At 38.6% G+C, this 24,737-nt stretch overlaps 1 protein-coding gene across 2 annotated transcripts in view; it reads right to left on the reverse strand.

The window, feature by feature from the left end:
- Window positions 1-2,536: 2,536 nt before the first annotated feature.
- CALCR (calcitonin receptor) overlaps window positions 2,537-24,737 on the reverse strand; it is a 74,915-nt gene continuing 52,714 nt past the window's right edge. Inside the window, exons 5-15 of one of the 2 annotated variants that reach the window (XM_080664612.1) lie at window positions 23,280-23,390; window positions 20,324-20,436; window positions 19,536-19,627; window positions 16,389-16,515; window positions 12,439-12,592; window positions 8,964-9,024; window positions 8,807-8,873; window positions 7,842-8,060; window positions 6,462-6,503; window positions 4,628-4,689; window positions 2,537-4,519 (exon numbers count right to left, since the gene is read on the reverse strand). In XM_080664612.1, the coding sequence (XP_080520738.1) occupies window positions 4,384-4,519; window positions 4,628-4,689; window positions 6,462-6,503; window positions 7,842-8,060; window positions 8,807-8,873; window positions 8,964-9,024; window positions 12,439-12,592; window positions 16,389-16,515; window positions 19,536-19,627; window positions 20,324-20,436; window positions 23,280-23,390 (1,184 nt within the window). In that variant the 3' untranslated portion in view covers window positions 2,537-4,383. Of the gene's footprint in view, window positions 4,690-6,461; window positions 6,504-7,841; window positions 8,061-8,806; window positions 8,874-8,963; window positions 9,025-12,438; window positions 12,593-16,388; window positions 16,516-19,535; window positions 19,628-20,323; window positions 20,437-23,279; window positions 23,391-24,737 lie in introns of both variants that reach the window. The other variant, XM_080664611.1, reaches the window with a different exon arrangement.

The raw sequence follows: 24,737 nt of genomic DNA on the forward strand, positions 1-24,737 counted from the left end.
CTGGTGGATGCATTATACCTCTTCTCTTCCACTTAGTTTTCTCATCACTGAAATGGGGATGAAACTAGTTTGGGTGGTTATAAAGAGTAAGCAAGCTCCCGTCTCTAGGTCTGTATTGACTGCAGTGTTTCAGTGATTGCTGTCCCTTTTTTGGTGTTGTTCTCAAATGCTCTCTATTTAAGGGATGTTCCCTGTAACTGTAAGCCCCATCATATCCCTCTTGGGAATGACAAGGTACAGAAGCGATGATGCCTGGCTGGGTGCACTGGAGGGTTGCTCTGTCCAGGGAAAGGCTTGCTGCCCTTTCAGAGGCTGACCTCCTCCCTGCTGTGCAGAGCTTTGAGAGTTTGCAGCTGGGTGTTGTCAGTTTAGGTGGAGGTCTGTGTGAGAGACTGGCGGGCTAGCTTTGGTCAGCCAGTCTGGCATGGTTAGACAGAAGCAGATTCCCTGATCTATTTGGAATGGTGGTGTTGGCTTTTTTTGAATTATTATTAAAGACATCTCAATTTTGGAGGCAATTTTTCCCAAATTAAAATAAGATAATAAGCCTCTTAGGTCAAGGAGACAGCGGTGACATGCAGTGGCACTGGTCAGTCGCAGAAGAGCGAGGACACAGTTTGAATCTTAGAGGGAGGGTTTCTGGGACAGGTAGGTAGACGGCATGGAGTTGCTGTAAATGTGAAATGAACACTGATCAGTGACCTAAGACTGGCTGGTCAGTGCGTAAGAGAAGGGGAAAACCTCTGAAATCTTTCAGAGCTGCCTGGTAATCCCGGTGCAAAAAGATACCACAGTAGAAAATCTCCTTGACCTAAGCTCATTTCCAGTGTCAATGGCTGTGTTTTCTTTTCGTCAAGTGTTTCATATTATTCAGATATTAAAGAGATTACTTTTGTGTCCAGAGGAATAAAAATCATCAGAAATATAGTTAGTTCTTAATTTTCAAATGTGGCCTTTCTACTTTCCTTTGTCTTCACAGGCACATATTATCATCCCTTTTCTTTCTGCTTTCACCAACCTCTACACTTCGCACAGGTAAAACCAATTTTACTACCAGTAACCAATAAAGTTTGCTTCTGAGTTTACCTGATTGCCTTTCTAAATGTGGCTTCGATCCCCCCTCCATGAATAATCTTATTTCAAACTCTGAACGTTAACTCCTCTGAATAGTAGTTGAACTGTAATGTAGCCCATGAAAGAATCACTATTTTAGACCTCGTTGTCAAGAAAACAAGTCCTTGCTAAGCCTTTGTGCAGAGGTCTTGTTCTGAGGATGTTTCTTATACCTTGAAGCTGTCCCACCCAGCACTAATGAGGAAAGATCACATCCAACCACAGGCGTCGCTTTGTTCTTCCACCCTCCAAAATATGAGTGGTTATGGTTTGAGGATAATGTTTCACTTAGCAGATTTTGATTTTTACCACTGACTCAGGAGAGAAGCAGTTAACCACTGCAAAGATAGTTTGCCATGATAACTACTATTAATAAGTATTTGTTGTATAGCTGAATGAAAGGTACATGAAACATCAATGACAATGAATGAAGAAATGAATGAGACAAGTTGGAGCTCCATGATGATGGCATTTCTGTCATGTGTTTGTTAACATCTTTCCTTGAACAGGATCCCATGATATCCATACGTACCCAAAGGCCTTTTTTAGATCACTTTATAGTTGGGATCAAGCAGGTGGACGGCTGACCATCTGAGTTCAAGCTACCCTCTTGAAGAGTCTGATTTTACGGTCTGATGGGAAATTACTTTTGTTCTTCAAGATCACAAGGATGTGTTACCCACTAAAACATAAGGGGAAAGATATTGCCCTTATGTATTTTTTTTTTGAAAAAGTTCTCCAGATCTCATGAGACCAACAATTTTGGATGCTATTGCTATGTGAAGAAGCTACAAATTGTTCCTGTTCCCCTTTATCACTCCATCACAGTTCTCATTTACCTCAGTTTTGCATGTCATGCTTTCCAGATCTGAACATCTTTCCAATAGTGGCCTTTATGTATTTTCATGGTATTTAATTAGTTGCCTTTTATCCAGCCTTTGTCTCTCAAACTATATTAAAAATCAGTGATTATAACAATTCTAATCATCTGATGTGATGTTGGACAGCTCAGGTCTAGTCCCACAATAATGAAAACCAACAACAAAATAACCAAGAACAATAAAAGGCTATGATACTGTCTTGTCCTAGATTTCTTTGCTGTGCTTCCCAAACTTATACAAGATAGATTGATGGTTGTATGTGGTGTTTGTATTGTCAAGGTTATGAGAAATATGCCACGGAGTTTATAGTCATATTGCTGACTGAAGATGGTTAAACTGACAAAGGGAATAACCTTAATGGTTTTGCACATGGTTTTCTAACTTCTACTTTTGGGTTGTCTTCTCCCCTCCTATAATACTAACCAGATGAGATGTTAGCAGCCCATGACTGAAATGAAAAAGAACATGGAACGAGCAGATGAATGAATGACAAGATAAATAATATATTTCTTTAGAAAAAATATGCAAATACACACCTTTTTGCTTATCACATATGATGATGTATTGATTTATACATATACATAGCATAAGCATTTCACAATTTTGGCACAATGTGCAATTCTATAATAAGCTATTTTGTTTTCGTCAGCCCCTACTGTATTAGCTAAATAACATCTAGAATATTTTAGCAAAATATTATCACATTTGTACTAAAGCTGCCTGAAATACACTGCTTTCCATATCTGTAAACAAAAATAGACTACTACATAAATACTGTGATTGAAAAAATACCCTCTTTATAACTTCTCCCTTACCTTCAACAAAGGAGACTTAGCTACTTTAGTATCCAAAATATTTTTCTGAAAGAATATAATTTTTTTTGGGGGGGGATGGGGGCACACTATATATGTAACCAAAACAAATTAATTCTTTTGTCTCCCCACAACGAAATCACTTCTAAAGGCAGTGGCTTAAGATATCATAGATTAGACGAAATTTGCAGGGTTTCGATGTATCTCCTCACTTAGCATACCAATTAAACTCTGATTACTGTGGCAAAGTCACATTAATTTTAGGTGCCATTAATGATACTGATTTATTCAGGGATTTTTGAAGATTTTAGACTGAGGAAGTAAAGAGAGACATGGGAATATAATTTTGGGCTTCAATGAGAAACTACTTTTATTTTAAATAAATTTGTGTATGGTTAAACTTGTAGTGGTTACATATTTTTTTCCTCCTCCAGTTTGGCTAATCATAGCAAACAGAGGTCAACTACAAACTGATCTCTAATCAGCCGTATTGAGTCTTCCTGGGAAAGACTGGGATCTTATTAAGCTATGAAGCTGAGTGGATGGCAGTTAATAGACTTTTATGATGAGTTATCAATTCGAATTATCTTTTACTGCTAGATAGCACCCAAGGGCAAGAGGTAATTGGCTTTATAAAATTTGGAATGGTTTGTTTTATAGATCTTAGAATTTAGGAAAGTAGAGAACTCTCTTTAAAGAGAATATTCTCTTCCATTAGGAATTATATTTTTGGCAGTTTTGTGAAAAATTTAGCAAAGGATTCTTTGTGACCTCCCAATTTGTAAATGTCAGCGACTAAAGCATATTCAACATGAAGGCCAATTCCTTACAGAAGTGAGGTCTGTCCAGTGGACAGGATTATCCAGAACCAGGCTGAGCATACCATATGAACAAACCAGTTCACAAACTGGCCCATCTAAGGTTTCAAGCAAATTGACTCAAAAAAATTTTTTTTCATTCAAAGCATTATGTCTTCCTGCCAAGGACAGATCTCTCCCTATATTCTTGGTCATCTCTATATTAGAAAGCCGCTTTGTCTTGTGGAGGACACGTTGCAATTTGTGTGGTTTACACTGTGTGGATGGTAAAACATCTGAATAGTGTAGGAATTGATTGAAATAAATAGATTAAAAGTTTGGATCCATAGCCAAATACAGAAATATCCTAATTCAAATTTTAGAGTTAAAAGTGAAAATATTGACAGTGATTTTGATTTTTAAAGGTATAAATGGCTCAAGATTTTACAATGAGCACCTTGGATCTGAATTAGGTCAATTTAACTGTTTTTCTTGGATACCTTGCTTGCATTACACCTGCATTTTCAGTCCTAGATGAAAGATGGAATTTACAAGTGTTGGCAGTGGGAGACTCCATTCCTTAGACCGTCTCCCATAGCAATAGTACCAAGAAGAACATTCTTCAGATTCACTATGGATAAAATCACTTAACAATTCTTCACAAATGATATATCTGACTCCTAGGAGGATGGTGATCACTTTAAAAGCATGGGTGGACTTTCTCCCAGGATATGAAGTCTCAGAGATCGTGATACTGGATTGACTCTACATTTAAGCTCATTACTCCTGCTCTAAGATTTCCATCGGGATGATGTCATGAATCTCCTCGCCCATGTTGATTTCGGCTTCCACTTCGTATTGGACAGCATTGTTGTTCCCCTCCAGGTTGTTGGCAGCTGCATGGTTCCTCGGCTCTCTGTGGCAGATGCATACAGGGATATCACCAGGATCAGCATTGGTTGCAGCCGCAGCTGCAGCCAGAGCTGCCAGCATAATATTGTATTTCTGCCGGCGGGTGGCGTACCCATTGCGCTGCTCCCAGCGGATTTTGCAGAGTTGCAGACGGCGCATCAGGGCTTCTTGCACCTGGAAGAGGAAAAGTCTCGTTATCATATAATTGTCAGAAATGACCCAAGCCAAGTTTAGGAGCGCAATTCTTGGGACTTATCAGAGGTTCAAAGTGGTTGGTTGAATTGTAAATCTGATCTAAAGAACTGTGTGGTGTATGCTCTGGCTGTGCAGAAAGGAATTTGCAAATTGGAGCACTGAGCTACTTGTCTAGGCCAGTGGTTGGCAAACTCATTAGTCAACAGAGCCAAATATCAACAGTACAACGATTAAAATTTCTTTTGAGAGCCAAATTTTTTAAACTTCTTCTAACGCCACTTCTTCAAAATAGACTCGCCCAGGCCGTGGTATTTTGTGGAAGAGCCACACTCAAGGGGCCAAAGAGCCGCATGTGGCTCGCGAGCCGTGGTTTGCCAACCACTGGTCTAGGCTATCATGGGCAAGGTTACTTGCTACTGTGCAGAGGTTTCTTCTTTAGCGCTTAAGTCCAATGAGTGAAATTTGATTTGGTTTCATAATATATGGCATACACATCATAGTAGGGAGAAAGAGCTGGAAAACATTTTATCTGCTACCATCTCGGACAAGGCAGAAGCTTTCATCTGAATCTCTACATTACTGGTCATGAAAATATATATGCAAACCACAGAACAGTTCTGGGCTTTATGATAATCCTGCTGATTTTCCTTTATCTGATATGGCCAGATAGAACTCTGGTTAGCGGAGTGACAATCTTTTCAGGATAAAATTATCTCTTTCTATTGATACTAATACATAAACAATTCTCCTTAGGATTTAGATTTTTTTTTTTTTACAATGTATTTTCCAAGAAGTGGCATGGCTTTATTTGGATTGTTCTTTCCTTTAAACACGGGTCCTTAAAAATCAGGTTTATAATCTAAGAGCCACCAAATGCGCTGTTGAGGACTTAGGAAACATATTGTTTCAGCATATTTTTGGAGAAGCAATGTCCCTAGACAAAGGTAACTGATAATTTCCACCCATTCAGCATTTCTCAAATACCAACATTGTCCTTATAACTAAAACTTAAACAGATAATCAGAAGCATCCAAGGTAGACACTAGTAAGTTTAGATGAGTTTATAAAAGCACCCAGCAGAAATAAAACAGGAAGTCTTTGCTTCTCACCTGTCCTTTTCAAATAATCCCCATTGCAGTGCCATGCATATTAATTAAGTACCCAGCTCAGCATGAGGCCAAGGGTTTGAAGTCTAATTTTTAAAAATTATTACCACAGAAATGTTCACAGCCCTCTATAATTGTATTCCAAAATTATAACCTCTCCTTTTGTGTGGAGATGACAATCTGCGTTAATTTGTAAACCACACATATTAGAATGGGGCCTTAGCGGCTAGGTTTCAATAATTACACTTTAATAAGGGCAATTATTTTCTACAATACCACAGATTGAGTCTGATGCTGCTTTGATCCAAGAATATGGACATTAAATCTGAAAAAAAAAAAAAACCCAAAAAAACCAAAACACCCCCCAAAAAACAAAAAACCCAACAAGGAGATTTTTGTTGCTCCTGAAGCAACAAGGGTGCCATCCAAGCAAATCAGGTCTTAGCTGCCCGTCTGAATAACATCTGCAATTGGGCCACACGCGCATAGAAAAGACTCAGTGGTAGAAAAGCACAACTTAGCTAGTCATGTCACCCTGTGAAGAAATCTGGAGAAGTGAGGCCAAATGAAGAGAGGCCCTTTGGAAACTGTAAAGTATAAGCTTTATAGAAACGAGTGGCGGTATTATGGGAAAGGCATGCTTACGGTGGTGTTGTAGAAGCAGTAAATCATCGAAACGAAGAATCCCTGTGAAGAGGAGGAAGGATAGAGCTGGAGTTACTTTGTGTGCATTACACTGTTCAGCCATCAATATAAATAGTCACTCTGGAGAGGAACATTTTACTGTTGCGAAAGCAAGTCGAGGCTCGATGAAAAGCAGTTATTACCACTCATATTCAGTGCTTCACGACTAGAATATGCCTTGTATTTTTCTTGTTAGAAGAATTCTGTCCTTTAGTTGAAAGGACCGCTCTGGTCAGTATGGTTAATGTGCTGCTGCCTTTAACATGAAGATTTCTAACAGAATGTGCTGATTAGAGCGGATTTGAAGAGAATGTTTTGTACGTAATTTTAAAAACTGAGACCTTATAGAATTTAGTAAAGAAAACTTTTGCAGGTACGAGTGTCACAGTGCCTGGCTGTGGTCCTCACTGTGCCCCGTGTGTTCACGGCGAACTAGTGCAGTACTGTGCCCACAGCCAAGTTCGTCTCTCAAAGGAGGACACAGACTAAGTGACCTCTGAGATCCTGGTCACTACTCAGAAGTTCTCTTACATTTAAGCTTTAATTATCAATAGAAATGGCCAAAGCAATTATTAAAACAATCCCTAAACTTTATTTTTAGCCCTATTAATTTTGACTTGCAGTAGTAGAAAGTATAATTACTTAGAAATTTATAATTAAGACAGCAAAACTCTGGCCTAAGAGCCTGTGGCAGACTCACCTCTGCCTTAGGACCTTCCATGCCCCGACTTGCTTTCAAAATACCTAGTACTATGTCTTCAATGGGTCTGTGGATCTGGGGCAGAGTGAATGGAAACAGCCATTCTCCATTTTTGTGTGGCAGACCTGGGGAAGCTCCTGAGAGCCCACTGTTCTCTACCGCAAGAGGACAGACCTGGATGCCCTTCCCTTTACAGACCCTGAACGTGACCGATGGATTCCTGACACCCCTGTGACAAATGGAAGGTGACAGAGCAGAAGCCATGAATGGCTCTGTGCAGATTCATTACACCTCATCGCAAAACTGACTCATCATTTACTTATGAAAAGAGGTAATTCAAATTACCAAGCGGGAGAATATGCCCATTCTCTGGAGTCTGCCTACCATTGCAGGAATGGCTGACCTGTGAGATATTCTAGGGTCCTGACCTTTCTAATAATGGTCAAGGCAATCAAATGAAATAACTGAAAAAACCGGATTGCAGTTTAAGAGGGATACAGCTTCCAGCTCGGGGTCCAGCGGAAGGATTTCATACTGATACAACATCTGCTTCTCTGCTCTGTGTTTTCAAGGTCTGACAACTATGTTGATAGTAACCTAGCTGGGCAGGTATGGAATAAGCACACCCAAGGCTTCCTTACCTGGAAATGACTCAGAAAGTGCATCACGTAGTCATAGACTCGGGCAGGAATCTTGCTGTGAGGCCTCCAGGGTAAGATGACAAACTGGATTCCCAGCAGGGGCACCAGGAACAGAGTGGCCTTCACTGCCTTCAGGTACCGCGTGGCATCATGCTGACGGTCATTCTGAATCTTCTTCACGAGCACACGGAGGATGTTGAGCAGAAAGAAGAAGTTGACCTGCAAAGTTGTGATGTTATGAATGAGCAGACCATCCCGATCAGTACCACTGAAGGACACCCACTTTCCTTAATTCTTTATTCAATGTGGGAAGCAGAGAGCACCTACACAGGACGTGAGACTGCCTAAAAGGGCATATTCTCCCCCAACCCAACCTCTTAATAGTCATGTGATTTTGGGTGAGCTTACTTGAGTCTTTGGGTCTAGTTTTCCTAATGAGCAAAATATCCTGGTGATGTATCTCCTTGGAAGGGCTGCTGTTAGAAACAGCATGGGACTGTATGTGAAGTGCATGAAATACTTTAAGTGCATGATCATTGGTAAGTAGGGTGATGGCTCATGTATCAAAGATAAAGTGGAAGACAGTTTTGCTTGGCAGAGCCCAGGGGAAAAAGAGCAGGGGACTTTGCTGTCCCTCACTTTCTTACCAGCAACATCTTCAACATTCCTCAGCCCTTGCTCTTTACCTTTAACTAAGAGAATTTAGTTATAGTATTGTTTAAAGAAAACTTAATCTTTGGTGTAGGGTGTATAGAAACGAGTTTATGCACCCCCCCTCCCCAATTTTATTAAATACAACATTTTTTTTCAATCGAAGACTCTCAAATCAAATTGTCCTTCTTCTTATAGATCATCATTTAATTAGCTTCATTTAAAAATTGTAATATATATGCTATATAGAACCATCTTCAAAGAAATCCTCAGCGATAACATTGTTAACAATAGACTTAAAAAGCAGTTCTCACCGTCAGTGCTGCCATGATAGGACCGTGGATGATGTAAACCAGATAGGTTTCCACACTCATCCAGCAGCTGAAAAGAAAAGGGGTGGGGAGGGGAGAATATATCAATACAGATGCATTTTATTTATGTTTATTTATTTAACTAAAACTACCGCAATACCTGTCATTGAAGTGCTTCAGCCTAGCAATAGCATGGGCTATAGTTGGCACCACCGGGAACCCTAAAAATGTAAAAAAGTACAAATTACACCTGGTTTTCTGGTCATAAGCTATAACTACAGTTGAATGGAAAATGGTAGTTTACTTGAAAAAACAGTGGCAAATTTAACATCTCTGTCAAGATATTTCCCTGATGTGTTTGCACAAATTATCTTTGGTCAAACCAGGGAAAATGTTCTTGGTTAGAATATCGCGTGCTTTCAGAGAGTTTGCTTAAGAGCACCCAAATAATTAAAAGCCTTTCACAGTATGGTAGGTACAGTCTACTCTCCTTAGGACTATTCTACCATTGTTATTAATGACTTAGACCGGAAAGCCTTTCATTGTGTGTGAACGGGGCTCTCTCATGGGGAGAAGCTGGTCACCCTGGAGGGATGTGACCTGGGACAGCATGTGGAGTGGTCGTGTAATTGCTCTGAAAGCCTTGTTAATGTTTGCAGTACTTCTCGGCCGTTTGTTTTCCTGTTTATGTCATGTGCATTGATCCTGTTCTCTTTCAATAAGAACACTTCAGAAGAGCCAGTGTAAGTTCTGGCTGCAGAACCTTTATTAAGGCAGCGTAGTATTGACTTCTCTGCCTACACCTGAAGTGCTAGTGGAAACAATTTTGAATTTATAAACAGAATGATGGAGATAGTTACTGGCAATGCATCCTGCCAGGTTTCATCTTTTAAAAAAGAAATGTTCATTCTATACAGGTAGCCTAGAATAAAGTTGTGATTTTCATAAGAAAAATATATCTGTTTTTCTCAGATGTACCCATGTACAATAGAATATGATTTAATTTGGTTTGAAAAATTTGTAGAGTGAGTTTTTAAATGATTATCAGACTAAGAAATGTGTCTCAGAAGTAAATTAGACTTACACACTTTGATTTTATTTGAATTATATGCAAAAAGAGAGTGCCTGAAAATACTGAGTTTTCACCAGAGAACAACCTCACCTTCTAAACCCATGAAGCATATAATAGGAACATCGATTAAATGTTTGACCTGAAAGAATTTTGAGTTTGACTATTTAGACAAAACATAATTGTGTTGTATCCACAGCAGTTCTAACATACTATTACCCCACTTGAGTTTAGAGATATTCATTCTCTGGATTTATTCTGAAATACTTACTTTTAATTAGACAACAAGAGACGCATATGGAGATTTCACTCCCATCTCACCATTTTGTAGAAAGGAAAATGTGTTTCTTACATATCACATAGAGGAGTATAGGCCACATATCTGCTAATTCCTAAGGCTCTTTGCCTTCTTCTAGACAGGATACCTCTTTTTCTGCACTTAAAAAAAACACCTCACCCAAGAATATGTTTATTGATTTTAGAGAGAGGAAGGGTGAGAGAGAGAAAGAGAGAAACATTGATGTGAGAGAGAAACATTGATATATACCCCAACCAGGGTTCAAACCCGCAACCTAGGTATGTGCCCTGACTGGGAATCAAACCTGCAATCTTTTGGTGTCTGGAACGACGCTCCAACCAACTGAGCCACCTGGCCAGAGCTCATTACATGCTTTTTAATACAGCTGAACAACTTGTTCCTTTTCTCCTTTGAATTGTTTATGCATGTTAAGCAGATGTCTTCATTGATATGTCTGTGATGCTGCTGCTGAAATAACTAATTCACAATGTAACAGTATGTATGGAAAGAGCAGTATAAATTGTTCCTTTCAGGTTGCCCTCATCCCTGCTGAATGTCACAGGCAAGAATAAATGTACATCCTTTTTCTTCCATGAAAAATTTTTTGAGTATGGCAGATGGGTGTTCTTAAACAGTCAAAACTGGTACAAGAAGTATGCCATACATTTATTTCAGAAGAAGTAAGTAAAATAGATCAGAAAGAAATGGTGTCTCTCTGTGTGTGGGTGTATGTGGCAGGCCTGGGTTGAGCTATTATTTTCAGGTCTTCAATTGCAAGGCATCTGATCAGCATCAATCATTACTCTTGTGATGATCAGAATTGCTATTGGGAGGCTTAAATTATATCCAGTTGATTCTTGGCATGACCACCTCTTGGAAGATTAGAAATTCTTGAAAGGGTGTGTTTGAGGCTGAGAAGGACAGGGGAAGGAAAGATCAACCTCTTGTGCAAGGCTGGAGCTAAAAGAAAAAACAATAAGAGCCCATTTTGATCTTTGTATTCTGAGTTGTTTTGAGGACAGAGAAGAACCTAGCACCTGTGGTGGGGCCAGTAGATTAGTCAGAAACCTGATTTCTAAGTTCACTGGATGGTCAAGGACTGGGCTGCTGCTGCTACTCCCCAGGGTGGGGTGGCCCACAAGGTGAGCTGCCCAGTTCACAATCTATACCAGAGCTGTCCCTAGGCAATATTTGTTTGATCTGCTTCTATGACTTCCCAGACACATTCTATATAATTGGTAACAATGTCTGTTGGGCAGGGATTTAAATATTAAGGTTGATGTTCTCAGAAAGCTTTTGGATTATCCTCCATCCTCAGTAAATACTTTCTCTCTTATCCATATTTTAGGAGCTTCCCGAAATGTGGCATTAAAGGGCAGGCTTAGATGAAAATACACCACAGCTTCTGCTCCGAGTCACAGTCATCTTATCAGTGGGGAGCAAGGGCAGCCTTGGCCCTCTAGTAAGAATCCTCCTCTGGTGTGGGAGTTTCATGGGATTTTTTTTTTTTTTTTAATAAAGCAGCATGTGTTTTTGTCCCAGAGCCTTTTCCCTTTCACTACCTCATTATCTATCTGCTCCATTTCCACCAGAGTGAGCTAGGCCGTTAGCAGCCCTGGGGGAAGGGGAACCATTCTAAAGAGTCCTCATGGACCATAGCACCTGCCTTAGTCAATCTACAGAAGTGGTCACAGCTGAAGCGATCCAGGGATAGGTTTTTAAAGCCATTACCATGTGCTATGATGTCAGATAGGCTCTATTTGGAGGCCTATGTGGTTACATCTATTGCTCATCTAGATTCCACTTCTTGACCTGCCATTGGAGGAATCCTGCTGTTGGATTGACAAGAAGGAATGTTCTTGAGGAAGGGATATAGGGCGAGGGTAAAGGACATACACAATTCAACATGTGGAATTCTCCTTTGCTCTACAAACAGGTGAAAAACAAAGCTGAAAGGGGGCCTACTCAGATCTTCTTTCAAGCAGAGTATAGTTTTTGCCCATCCATTAGCTGGGCTACCTGGATACATTCATAATCATACCCCTCCCCATCTCCGCACTGACCCCCATGTTCATCACCGTCTGTATAAACTTAGTAAAGGGCTTCCTCCACGTTCTCTTGGAGACTGAACTCCTTCCACCATCTGTGTGTCATCGCTCCTCAAAGGACCTGGGCTCCTGATTGGTCTCTCAGACCAAGATTCCAAGAACATTAGAAATATAGACAGAGGTGAGCGTGGCTCAGAACTCAGTTGGAGGAAATACATACCCCAGCCCAAGAGGTAATACCACTTCATCGTTTGTTCCCCATTGAACACGTTTACCACAAGGAGTTTGTGCAGATAGATCCCTTCACAGAGCATCCAGAAATAATTGCATAACATCAAGTAGTGGTTGATACAATTCAGAATCTTGCAGCTCAGCTGTCAGAAAGAAATGGAGATACTCAGTGGAAGACATGGGCAAGGATTTGACAGTAAACAGAGGGTAAATGTGACAGTGAGTCAAAGTATCTGCATTCAGCCCATAGGCAGCTTCCCCGAGCATCTGTTAACACATGCCACCCTCTGTATCCACAAATCAGAGCCATGGTGCATAGATCATTTGTACTACATATAAACAGCCATCTAGGGGAATGGAAGCCTAGACCCTAAAATGTTCTTTTTCTGTTACACTTTGGCGACTTGCATGGATTAGACAAATTCATTTTTCTTCAATGAGTCTGAGACCCATCATTTTCTAGAACTGCCAAGGATCTGTCTATAATAAAGCCCCTTTTCTATGGCCAATGAGGTGAATAACCCAGAAATGATTAATGCTGCTCCTGAAGTTCATTGATATGTTGGTGATATCTCTTTAGGCACAAAGAGGAGATCACCAGGGGATGCATTTGTCATATATGATCCAGGAGCTATGCTGAACCCAACTGATGACTCCTGCTTTAGTTACTGGCTGGCCTTTTAGTGCTGATAATCCTCATCATCCAAGAGCATAAGCTCCCTGTTCCAGCAGAGTCACAATGCAATGGGAACTTCCTGACTTTGACCCATATATATACTAAAACCTCAGGAGGAGGAACTAGAGAACTTCCTATCAAAATGTTAGTGCAGCTGGTAAACTAAGGGGCAAACAGGTTCTGTCAGCTTGAAAACTGTCAATGTGTACATTCTCTAAAGCTAGCTGAATGAAGGAGGAAAATCCCGCACCCAGAAAGTCAGCTTTAACTAACTTTGTAGGGAAGTGCTGTAGTGTCTCCAGAGGAATCTAAAGGTATAACATTTTTAATTAAATGTGAGTCTGTCATGCAATCCTGAGCTGATTTCTGATAAAGCCTTAGAGAAAATGAATTGAGTTTATGGAACGGTAGACATGATTCGGTGTGTTTGGGCGAGGGGGGAAGCACTGGAGAAAAAAAGTCCCATCTGAGATAAATACATTGGAAGATGATCCAGGAAGTGGCCAAGGAAGCATTCTGGAAATGTTCAGCAAACAAAAATACAGTCAACAGAAAAGCAGGATGCACACACACTGGAAAAGAAAGTCTGCTGGCAATGCAGCAGGGGAATAAGAATTAACAGCTTGCTACGCTCAAGAGTCTTTCTCTATATGATGTAATGAGCATATATTACTCTTCTCTGGGGATTCTCAGGCCATGACTGATCTAGTTTTATATTCTCAGACCACAGTCCTTTTGATTATTTGTGATTAAAAAACTCTAAGTATTCCCTTCATTCTGCTTTTACACTTAGGCCCTTTTGGATTGAAGCAGAATTTAACAAATGCTCCGAGTTTCCCCTATGCTGTGTATCACAGAAATGAAACTGGGTGTCACCGTTAGAACATGACAAGGGCTCAAGGCCTAATGACAATGGTAACAACTATAATATAAATAATACTAGGTAACAAGTGCTAGTTGCAATGTGCCAGACCCTGTTGGGGATTTTGGGTGTACTGGTTTATGTAATACTCACAAATAACTCTATGAGGAAGGGGCTATTATTGCTTCCACTTTACACATTGGGGAAGTGAGGCACCATGAGGTTCAGTAATTTGCTCAAGATTACAGAATGAACTGTACGGGAGTAGAAGAGCTGGGATCTGAGGTTCTATAGTTCAGCAAGAACAGTGCTACAGTATTTGGAGCAATCCAGCGAAGCACAGCAAATACCAGATTGACTGTTGCTCTGTAGCTATGTTCTAGCAATAAACCAACATGCCCCAAAAGAGTGTGTGAAACTCCTTGTACTTGAACTGGAAGTGTTTTGAGAATGAAAGCAAATCTATAAGAAGTTCTGCACTAAGTTCATGAGAGCCTTTTAAAAGCAGTGGAAATGCAGATGTTGAGATGAGGGCTTGCTACGTAAACCATGCCACAAGAGACCACTTGTAAGCTATGCTTATCTGTGTAGAGGCACCAGCCAGACAGACCAGATAAGAGAAACTGGAAATTGGGTTGATGCCTGTGGCCATTTTAGGAATAACTTCTTAAAATCCATAATAAATTCTTCAAATCCAATTTTAAGTAATTCAGTTTAAAGAGAAAAAGAAGCCCTCTCTATTTTTCCACATCATCCGATCTTTACTGAAATACCATTTATTGATTTTGACATGGGAGTAACATGAAGTAGCATCAATGGCCAGAGTGGGACATTGGATCCCATGATCACATTTTGGCATTAGTCTCTCTGCACTGTCCCTCAAATCCATTATCGGTTTTCATTCCCAACCTCATTGCTTCCAGAGCCTACAAAATGGATAATTCCAATGTAGTTTTATCTGCCACTGATCTCTCATCTCAAACACTCTGCTGTCCCTGTCCCCTCCGTCACATTTCTATGCTATTCCTTGCAGCAGCTGCCTCTGGGTTAGCCAGGAGGAGTCCATTCTCCTCCCTGGGTTTCATTGGTGTCTCCTGCTTCAGCCCTGAGCATCCATTCTGAGTAGATCATCCTATGACTAGGATGAAGTGCCAACAGTTTGGTGGCTCAAGTGTCCTGAACAAATGAGAATGAGAAGAAATTCACTTTGTTTTTCAGAATTTGGGACTCATTTGATTTTCCTTATACAGGAGGCTACAGAAAATGTGACTTGATTGTTTTGGCTTTTGAGGTGCAAAAAACTCAGGTTCCCAGTAAAAACTAATAATCTCCCTGTATTGTATCTTTCAGACCCAGATAAAAAGTTCAGAGACACATTTCTTTCCAGAAAGTGACAAGGATGCCACTTCCTTTAGATGCAGCAAGAACAATACTTTTAATTATGTCTCCTGACTTTCCACATGAAGAAATAAGCAGAGAGAGCAATAAATGAAATTTTAAATATTATGGAAATGAAATGCTCCAATTATACGGATGACAATGGGCAATTTTCACATCACTCAGTAAACTGAGGATCTATTCAGACCTTATTTATGCCATGAGTTCTTATGAGTTTAACTTAAAAAAATGCGAAGGAATAGAATTTTTATGCTTGGTTTTATAAGAGAGAACCTGCTTAACCTAAAAACTTCCAACGGAAGGAACTGATTACTCTGATAGGAGAGGGACCATGGACCCATGGGGACTCCTCATTGAGGAGTGAGAACACGGTTTTATTTTGCCCCCAATAAAATGTACTCTAATAGAAGTAGTGCAACAACAGTTGGAATGATGCAGCCACCTTTTATGAGAAATAACTTTCTTTTTAAAATATATCCCCTTGGGCACTGGGAAGGAATATCTTTTTGCTTCTTAACTGCTGATTCAGTGACCTGAGAATTGGGTCAAAATGAAAAAATAACCCATAACTCTTAATTTGCTTAGGAGAGAAAGTGTCTTTAAAATTATATATTGTTTTTTTCAAAGTAGGCACATGCCTGGATCACAGATAGATGAACTGATCATGGACATGCTTTTCCTTAATTGTGATGTGGTTACATTTTTCATGTTAGTTGCAAATTCAATTAATATTTGAAGATTGAAAATGTCCAACAACTTCCCTTTTCTAAAAAAGTTTTGTGCTTTTTTTTTTTTCGGTCCTGTCTTGGATTTTTCTTTGCTGTTTCTACTCTTCTTGGCTATGGAGAACCTTAATCTAATGTTTTCTGGAATGTCAGTTTTTCAAGAATAATGCAACATTTCAAATAATCCATTTAGTTTTACAAACAATAACACCATGTTAACTATTTACAAATGCTACATCTTTAAAAATAGAATAAAAGACAAATGAGGCAGTACTCACCGGATCCGAGTTCACGTACTCAATTTTGGGGACCACTTGGGTTAGGTGGACGAGGACACCAATAGAATTCAGAATGTAAGTCAGAAACATGTGCTTATGCATGGTAACCCGTTGGCAGGCAAGATTCCTGGAAGAAAAAGTAACAGCATTAACCAGTGCTAAAACGTTGAAATACCTGGGGGGGGAGGGTACAGCATTTTGGTAGTATTTTTAATGTTCCCTTTAGCAATAGTTGAGAGAATGTATTGAAATAAGTGAGGCTGGTCCCATCTGTAAGATCTTACTCCTGAGTTTTAAAAACAGTTTTCCCACAGCTTTCAGTTCTCAGGTGACTTTGTCCAACAAGTGCAAGAGTGGGTGATAAAATCACTTTTAATTAGAATAAATGTCCCAAAATTAACTGAGAGAAGAACTCTTACTGGAGAAACAGTTACAGTTTGGCATGTGCTTCGGATGAAAAGTCGACTCTTTATTGATGTAACCAGGCAGAAACTGTGTGGCAAATGGGATAACAGAGCATGAAGGAAGAAGGAAGGGGCCCGTGACAAAGCACTGGGTCCATGTCCTTGACCCTTACAGACACAGACTTTATGAAGTCTCCCGTCATCTTCTCTTTTGACATTTCCTCTGAAGGCTTTTTATCTCTCATAAGCCAATGGGAATCAGCTCTGTAGTTCCTACTTTCCACAACCTCCTGGTGGTGGAGCTCAGGCACAGGCAAAGAACTTTAAATAGGCTCAAATTGGACCTCATTATGAGGCATCCTGTGGTTTGGATCTGTCGATACCTATCCTCGTTGCATACCCATTTCCCACCTTTTGGGTGCTAAGCAATTTGTTGGATTTTTAAAAGTTCCTTAATAAACTTTTAATATGTATTTGTGCAAATGTCCATATGAATCGGCATGATTAGATATCCTATTTCACTTTTTGATGCAAATGAAGAGAGCCTATAGAATGGCTGTAACAAAATTGGAATGATTATCTTAGATAAATGTAAATCTTGTATTTACCATATTTGATTCAGTTAAAAGATGTTTAGCATCATGTGAAAACCTAATGCATTAAGTTAATAATGCTAAAGATTAATAATAGTAACTACCCCTAAAAATTATGCGTAGAATAAAGTTAGAATCCCAAGAATTTTGATGAAAGATAAAACATGAGGGTAGACTAGTTTTACTTACAATGCTTTTCCTATATTTCCAACTCAATTATCTGTAGTAAAAAGTAAGTTTAAGTAATGAGGTCATGTGTTAGAGCACATTTTGATTATTGTAACTACATTTTTCAAATTTTCAGGAAGCACAAGCATCAGTAAATACTTAATACAGAATATTTTAAAATTTGGCACTTGTTGATCAGGAGTAGAATGCAGAATGGGGTTTAGAGAACTGTTTCTCTCCCTCTCTCTCTGTCTCTCTCTCTCTGTCTCTCTGTCTCTCACACACACACACACACACACACACAATACCATGTACTACTTTAGCAGCAGAAAAGTCTATTAAATAAACCAAGTCTAATTGATTTTATAACAGTGCTATAAAAGTAGGTTGTAAATTTAAGGATTTTAAAAAGAAAAAAAAATGCTTTATATGAAACATCATACCCATTTACACTGCATAAACTCTTCCCTACTGCACGGTTAAGCCCGTGACTTGCCATTTCCCTTACAGTCATAACAGCATTTTATAATTCTTCTCACTGGGAGGCAAATACCTCTGGCCTCATTGCTGGATTCAGCATGGCTTAAACCAATGACAGTTGGCATCAGCATGAGCAGTGTGGATGAAGGCATCACACAGTGCTGCTAATCTCAGGCCTGGTTTTCTGTTAGGCAGGTAGAGTTCAACAACCTGCTGATGTACAACACTGACTGAAAGGACTGGGTAATGTTCAATGTCCTGTGAGAACTGGAACCGCCCTGAATAAAATACGCTTCCTCCACCTCTAGCTTCCTCTCAGTCCCTGCATCCCTGCTTTCTTCTTCTTCTCCCCTCCAGACATATCATATATTTGTTTATTGCCTGTTATGTTCTCTCACTAGAATAGAAGTGCTAAAGCAGTTTGCATTGTGCAGCTAGAACAGTGTCTGATGCTTTGTAGGGCTTAACACTCATTTTATGAATGAAAAATATGTAAGAACAATTTTCTTCTTCAAACTGTGACTGGTTTTCCAGTACATCAGCTAATTACATTAAAGGGTCGATGGTCCCATATCTTACACTTTGTATCGTTCTGAACATTTGTCAAATTATTACTTTTTCTTTATTGTGGAAAGTATTACAGATGTCCCCTTGTTTGTTTGTGTTTCCCATTGGGCCCTGCCATCCTAACCTGCACTCGCCTCTCCCAGGTCTTCACTACTCCATTGTCAGTATCCATATAGGCATATAAATTCCCTGGTTAATCACTCCACCCCCAACCCCTGCCTTCCTTCTGAAATTCGTCAGTCTGGTCCATGCTTCTCTGTCTCTGGATCTATTTTGTTCATCAGTTTATTTTGTTCATTAGATTCCACATATGAGTGAGATCATGTGATACTTATCTTTCTCTGACTGGCTTATTTCACTTGGCATAACAAATTCTTAATATAGGTATTAACTAATAGTGGACATTATCCTACTAGCTAAAAGCTATATACAATATGGTATTATGTACATAACGAGAAGTGGTGATACTATTAGGCTCCAAAGGAAAATATGAATAATATATAATACGAGTTTCTGTTTCTTGAAGGTTTCAATATAATTTCTGCTAATTGTTAAAAATTTTCTTGCACTTACTTGATGACATTTACACTGAACTTTCTGAAATGAGTTAAAGGTACTTTAAATTTATTAAAATTCATTCAATAATCCAACATACATTACTGTGTACCTGCTATAATTCAGACCTTCTGGTAGATTCAAGGTATATATAGATGAACAAAACAGATAGCTTTGGCCTTCAGAGACCTTATATACTATGTAATTGCTTATTTACTCTTTGTGTGATAATTAATATAATTTTTCTTGCTACTTCATGACTCCCATATATCTCTTATGATTTGTAGAAGATCCCCCTCCACGCAACTTTTACAGAGTTTTCCATTTATTTCAGTACCTTAAAGAAGAAAGAAAGAAGCAGATGCTAGGAGGGTACTTACCTGAAACGCAGGAAAACCCCCAGTGAACTTGTCAAGGTGAGAAGAGAAACAGAGTGTCCCACAATGGCCAGGTAGAACATCATGTATGCATGCTGGAGTAATAATAGCAGCAACAACAAAAACAATTACAAAGACCAATGCGGTGAGTGAATGAATGACTATAGAAGGGGAGAATGGTTTCTATCTTTAAATATCAGTGTAAATCAACAACTGTTTCCCTCCTTTCAAATAACTTACTAAAATTAAAACAAGTATTTCAAAGAATTAAATTATATTGAATTATAATAAACTGGATGAATAGATTGAATATTATAAGATTAAGAATATGCATGACGTTGTGGGAAGAACACAAGATGGATTTATCAGAGCTGTTCTTTACTCAGAGTATTAAGTCTTTGTGTACTTTCATAAAGTCAGTCACTTCACCTCTCTGGACCTCAGTAGTCTTCACCTATAAAGTAATTTGGTTGGACTAGATGATTTTTAAAGGGATTATATGAAACACCATTTATAAGAAACACCATTAAATACTGGGATACAGAAATATTGAATGTAAAAGAATGAGAAAAGATGACTCAGATTAACACTAGCCATAGAAAACTGGTGTAATACCATCTAGATGCAGATATTAAGTCAGGAAGATATAATGATTTTAAATTTCTATGCACCTAATAATATAAACTCAAACCCCCATGTAAACATAAAGCAAAAACTGGTATCTCCTAGTAACCAATAAAACACAGACAGTGGCATTATCACCAAATACTGAAATCTGAAATGGAACCTACCTTCATTTTTTCATCAGAGAAAGCATAACACATACTGTAGTTAGTCAAGGTTTCATTCTTGTCAGCACTTAGTTCCCAAGATCCATTCCTCGCACAGTGTTTCACAGCCACTTCTGTTAATGAAACATAACAGTTATTGCTTACCGTTAAACAACAAGAAGGAAAATTAAACCAAGGCTTAAAATCATTTCAAAGTGTTAACCACTTCATGGAGTTTGAATCTGAGTATCAGTCAATGGAGACTACCACGAACCTACTAGATTCTGGGATGTGTTATACAAAAAACCTTCATATACGGTGTCTCATGTTAGCTTTGGCAGAGCCCTATAAGACAGATACCGCTATCTCTATTTTACAAACAGCCCAGAGACGGAGAGGTCATGGAATTTAAAAAGTCAGTAGCTAGTGGGTGAGCTAGGATTGAATACCAGGTCTTTCAGACTCCAAAGTGCTACCTACACTTCACCTCCTGTGTTTTTTTAACAGACGTTAAACTTACGATTTTTGATAGAACTGTGAGAAGAGCAAGACATACTTTTCTTCATTTATATGCAATATTTATTTATTGACTTATGAAACTGCAGGGTGTTTTTTTTTTTTGTCAAATGATCAAATATTGGCAATTTCATATGGCTAAATTCAATAGAACAAAGAAATCCAAAACTAGGGGATGCATCTTAGCTCTATGCCATTAATGTTAAGTGTTTGACTCCAAGGACAGGGTCTTAAATACCTCTTTGTTAAATTTGTTTTTTACACTAACATATTCCTTTAGACTATTAACATCTTTTGAATTTCAATATTGTTATCCACTCTTTCATGATCTACCTGTCTTTTACCAAACACTTTGTCTAAAATGAAATCTCTGTCATTTCATTAAACTGTTTTGTGTATGATCAAGACATAGGTTTGGGTTAATCGTTAAATCCTAAAGAATTTAAATTTGTTGGATTATAGGTATTTTTAAGATGTGCTTTTCTTTTGAAGTGGGTTTGTCCCCCACCTGAGGTAGTTCTATCCAAAAACCAGACTGGAAAGATGGATCTATGCCTGGAAATCTCTGTTTTGCTGACCAAAAACTTGTCTTTTAGTCAATAATTATAGCCACTTTGGCAAGAGCCCACTGCCGCTTTGGAACTGGCATTGTAGCCTCAATTGCAGAACAGCTCTTTGTGCCAATCAAGTTAGCACTAATGTAGTTGTCAGACAAGATTAATGAAGCATCATTTATCCGGAGGAGTCAGTAAGAACCTGGAGGGTTACCATCAAATGGCATTTAGTTCGAGTTTACAGGAATGTAATGATGAGTGGGGCACAGGATTAAGTCCTTTCTCTCTTCACATCCCAACTTTTCCATCAAAATGAGAATTCCCAGAAGTGGCTGACCTGAACTGGTTTTAAAAATGCCCCCTCCCCCTCTAATCCCATTTACATTATTTATGTCTTACTGGGGTAGAATTTAGGATCTCATCTTTGAAGAAAGCACAAACAGCATCTCCCAAACATTGTCTTGGAGTTGGATGAATTTCTCTGCTTTAATCTGGATTCCAGAAACTTTCCTGCTTGCTGTTACCATCTGACGTTTTCTGTCTTAACTGATGTCCTCACTGTCAATGGGCAGTAACTTCTTCCAATTCACAGTCAGTGAGTGCGACTAACTAGTGGGCTGCTTGACCCTGAAATGTGGCAGCAACTCTGACCAAACAACTCTAAAGTCAAAGTTGACTTTCCATAGCCTCTTAAGTGTGAAACAAACACTGATAACTAAGATGGCTATTAAGTGACTTAAAGGGTGGGTGTGGTATACAGAGTGGATACACTGGACGAGATAATTTAATTTCCTGGGCAGAATAGTGCTGCACAATTGAAAACTTATGAACTGTTTATTTCTGGAATTTTCCATTTAATAGTTTCAGACTATGGTTGACCACGGTTAACTGAAAACACGGAAAGCAGAACTGTGGATCGGGGGGATTACTGAAATATACAAGAAAATGTTTTGAAAAGGAAAAAAATGATATTCAATGAAAAGTGTTCCTATATTACTTTTGTAACTAAAGTGAATTTGGTGTCACTATTTTACTAAACATACATTTGTTGAATGTTCATATTGTGCAGGACACAGAGCTGGGTGTTAGTACAATTCATTGTAACAGTATTTGTTTTATTATCTGAGCATATTTTAATAATCTGCTGGAACAGAAATCTGGTATCTATAGTTAACACCTTCTGATTTATTTTTCCTTATATATCTTGGTTTTATATAATTTTTATCATTATATAAAATTACTATTGGGCATGTTATACCAGCCTGCTATTTGCAAACTCTAGATCAAGCATTTGCGTAAGTCACTAAAATGTGAGACAATTGAAAACATTTTTAGAAACCATATATTTTAAAAACGGATCGCAGTTTTAGAAAAATTACTTGATTTTTTAATTAAAATTTAATATTTATTATTTAAATTATATAAAAGTGAATTTTTATTCAAAATGTAATGGAATTTATGACCAGCGTGCAGAAGTGACCAGTAACGTGACTTAAAAAGTAAGGATAGCTTGTTGCCCTGGCTGGTGTGGCTCAGTTGACTGGCTGTCATCCCATGCATGGAAAGGTTGCGAGTTCGATTCCTGCTCAATACCCAGTAGGGGGCATGCAGGAGGCAGCAGACTGGTGTTTCACTCTCATATCAATTCCTCTCTCTCTCTCTCTCTCTCTCTCTCCGTCCCTTTCCCTTCCTCTCTCTAAAAATAAAAAAATCCAAATAAATAAATAAAATAAAGACAGCTTGTTAGATGTGTGCAATCAGTATTTCATTTATGGAAATGCTTCAGAACATGCTAAACTGTGTAGAGTATGACTAGGTAGGTATATTTTATATCTGACTCTCTTTTGAGAACCATGAAAACTCTAAAAGCGTCATAGCAAAATATAAAATAAAAACAGATATTCTACCTGTGGTATCAAAGTCAGGAAAATAATCTGGGCATTGCTGAGTGATTGTCTTCCCAGCCGGTGTGTCATCCCAGCACAGCCATCCATCCCACATGCGATTGCAATGTAGACCTGGCCATTTAGAAAGAAATTAGCATTGCCATTGTCAAAAATTGCCTTAGTGGGACTTAATAGTGCATAGACAATTATTCTGGGGATTTTCACTTTGGAACTATATTAAAAAAAAACAACAGTTGCAGCAGTAGCAACAAAATAATGGTATTAACTTTACTGACCACTAATGGAATTTATATTTTTGTAGTGTTTTCTCTGTTTGTTCAGCAAAAGGCACATGTCTTCTGTATGGAATCTTTTATCCAAACTCTTTCCTTTAAAGCATCTTTGGAAGTGCTATAAGAAAACTTTTGTGAAAGTATATGCACAATCACCCTTGGATAAACTTACCTTGAAAAAAACTATATGGCTTTGGAACCTATGAATCTTACCACTAATCTTCATTCCTAATTCAAGGGTGATGAAATTGTTCAAAATTCTTACTGAAGATGCATTTGCATCCAGTTGGATCACATATAAACAGTCTTATTACTTGAGAATAACACTTTACTAATGGCTAAAATAAGGCTCAGTTTGATCACTTTGTGTATTCATCAATGTTGCCTCTAAGTGGTTTCTCACTGCTTTAAAAAATTAAATCTACTCCAAAATGTGAACATTTGTCTCTACACAGATATCTAAAAGAATGAGTACTGTGTGAGTATAAAAGGCAGTTCTAAAATAGAAAGTTTCAAATAATAATCAATAGCACAGTCCTGAGGAAACTACTAGTAAGATAGAAGTGAGGTGACTGCACGCACTTGGTCTCTGAAAATATCACCTTTGTGTTTCTATTGTCTCATTTACTTCAGAGAAATGGTTTCTTTTTGGTGGTGAGTTGCATCTAAAGCCTTTTCATGTTCTTAAAAACCCCGAAACTACTTCAGACAGAAAAACCGACCTGGTTTATTGTTTAAACAAGAAATTAAAATTTTAGCTATCTGAAGACAAACCATGTCTAGTAATAGAGTATATTTGCGCCCCCACCACCCCCCGCCCCACGAGTGTTGTCTTAGAATATATCAGGGTGTACAAGATCTTGTTGGCTCTTTTCAAATGATTTAGGGGACAAGGGAGAGAATTTAAATGGACGTAGCCATGCTTGGCCATCTACATTCTCCCTTTTGTTTTCCCATGGGCTCTCTATAGCTAATCAAATGTGCTTGGCCCTGAGAATATTTGGGCAATCACATAGAGCATTTAGAGAAGGTGATAAACAATTCTGCCTAGGAGATATCTTCTTCCAGTTTATCTGGGAACTGGAGGTAGAAAGGGAGAAGGAATAGCATGAGTTATGAACCAACTGACAGGTAAAGGAAGACACTGCCTAATTAACCCAAATAAGACCAGGTTTTATCAAGTTCT

Source organism: Plecotus auritus (assembly GCF_963455305.1).
Source record: "Plecotus auritus genome assembly, chromosome: 4".
NCBI lineage: Eukaryota > Metazoa > Chordata > Mammalia > Chiroptera > Vespertilionidae > Plecotus > Plecotus auritus.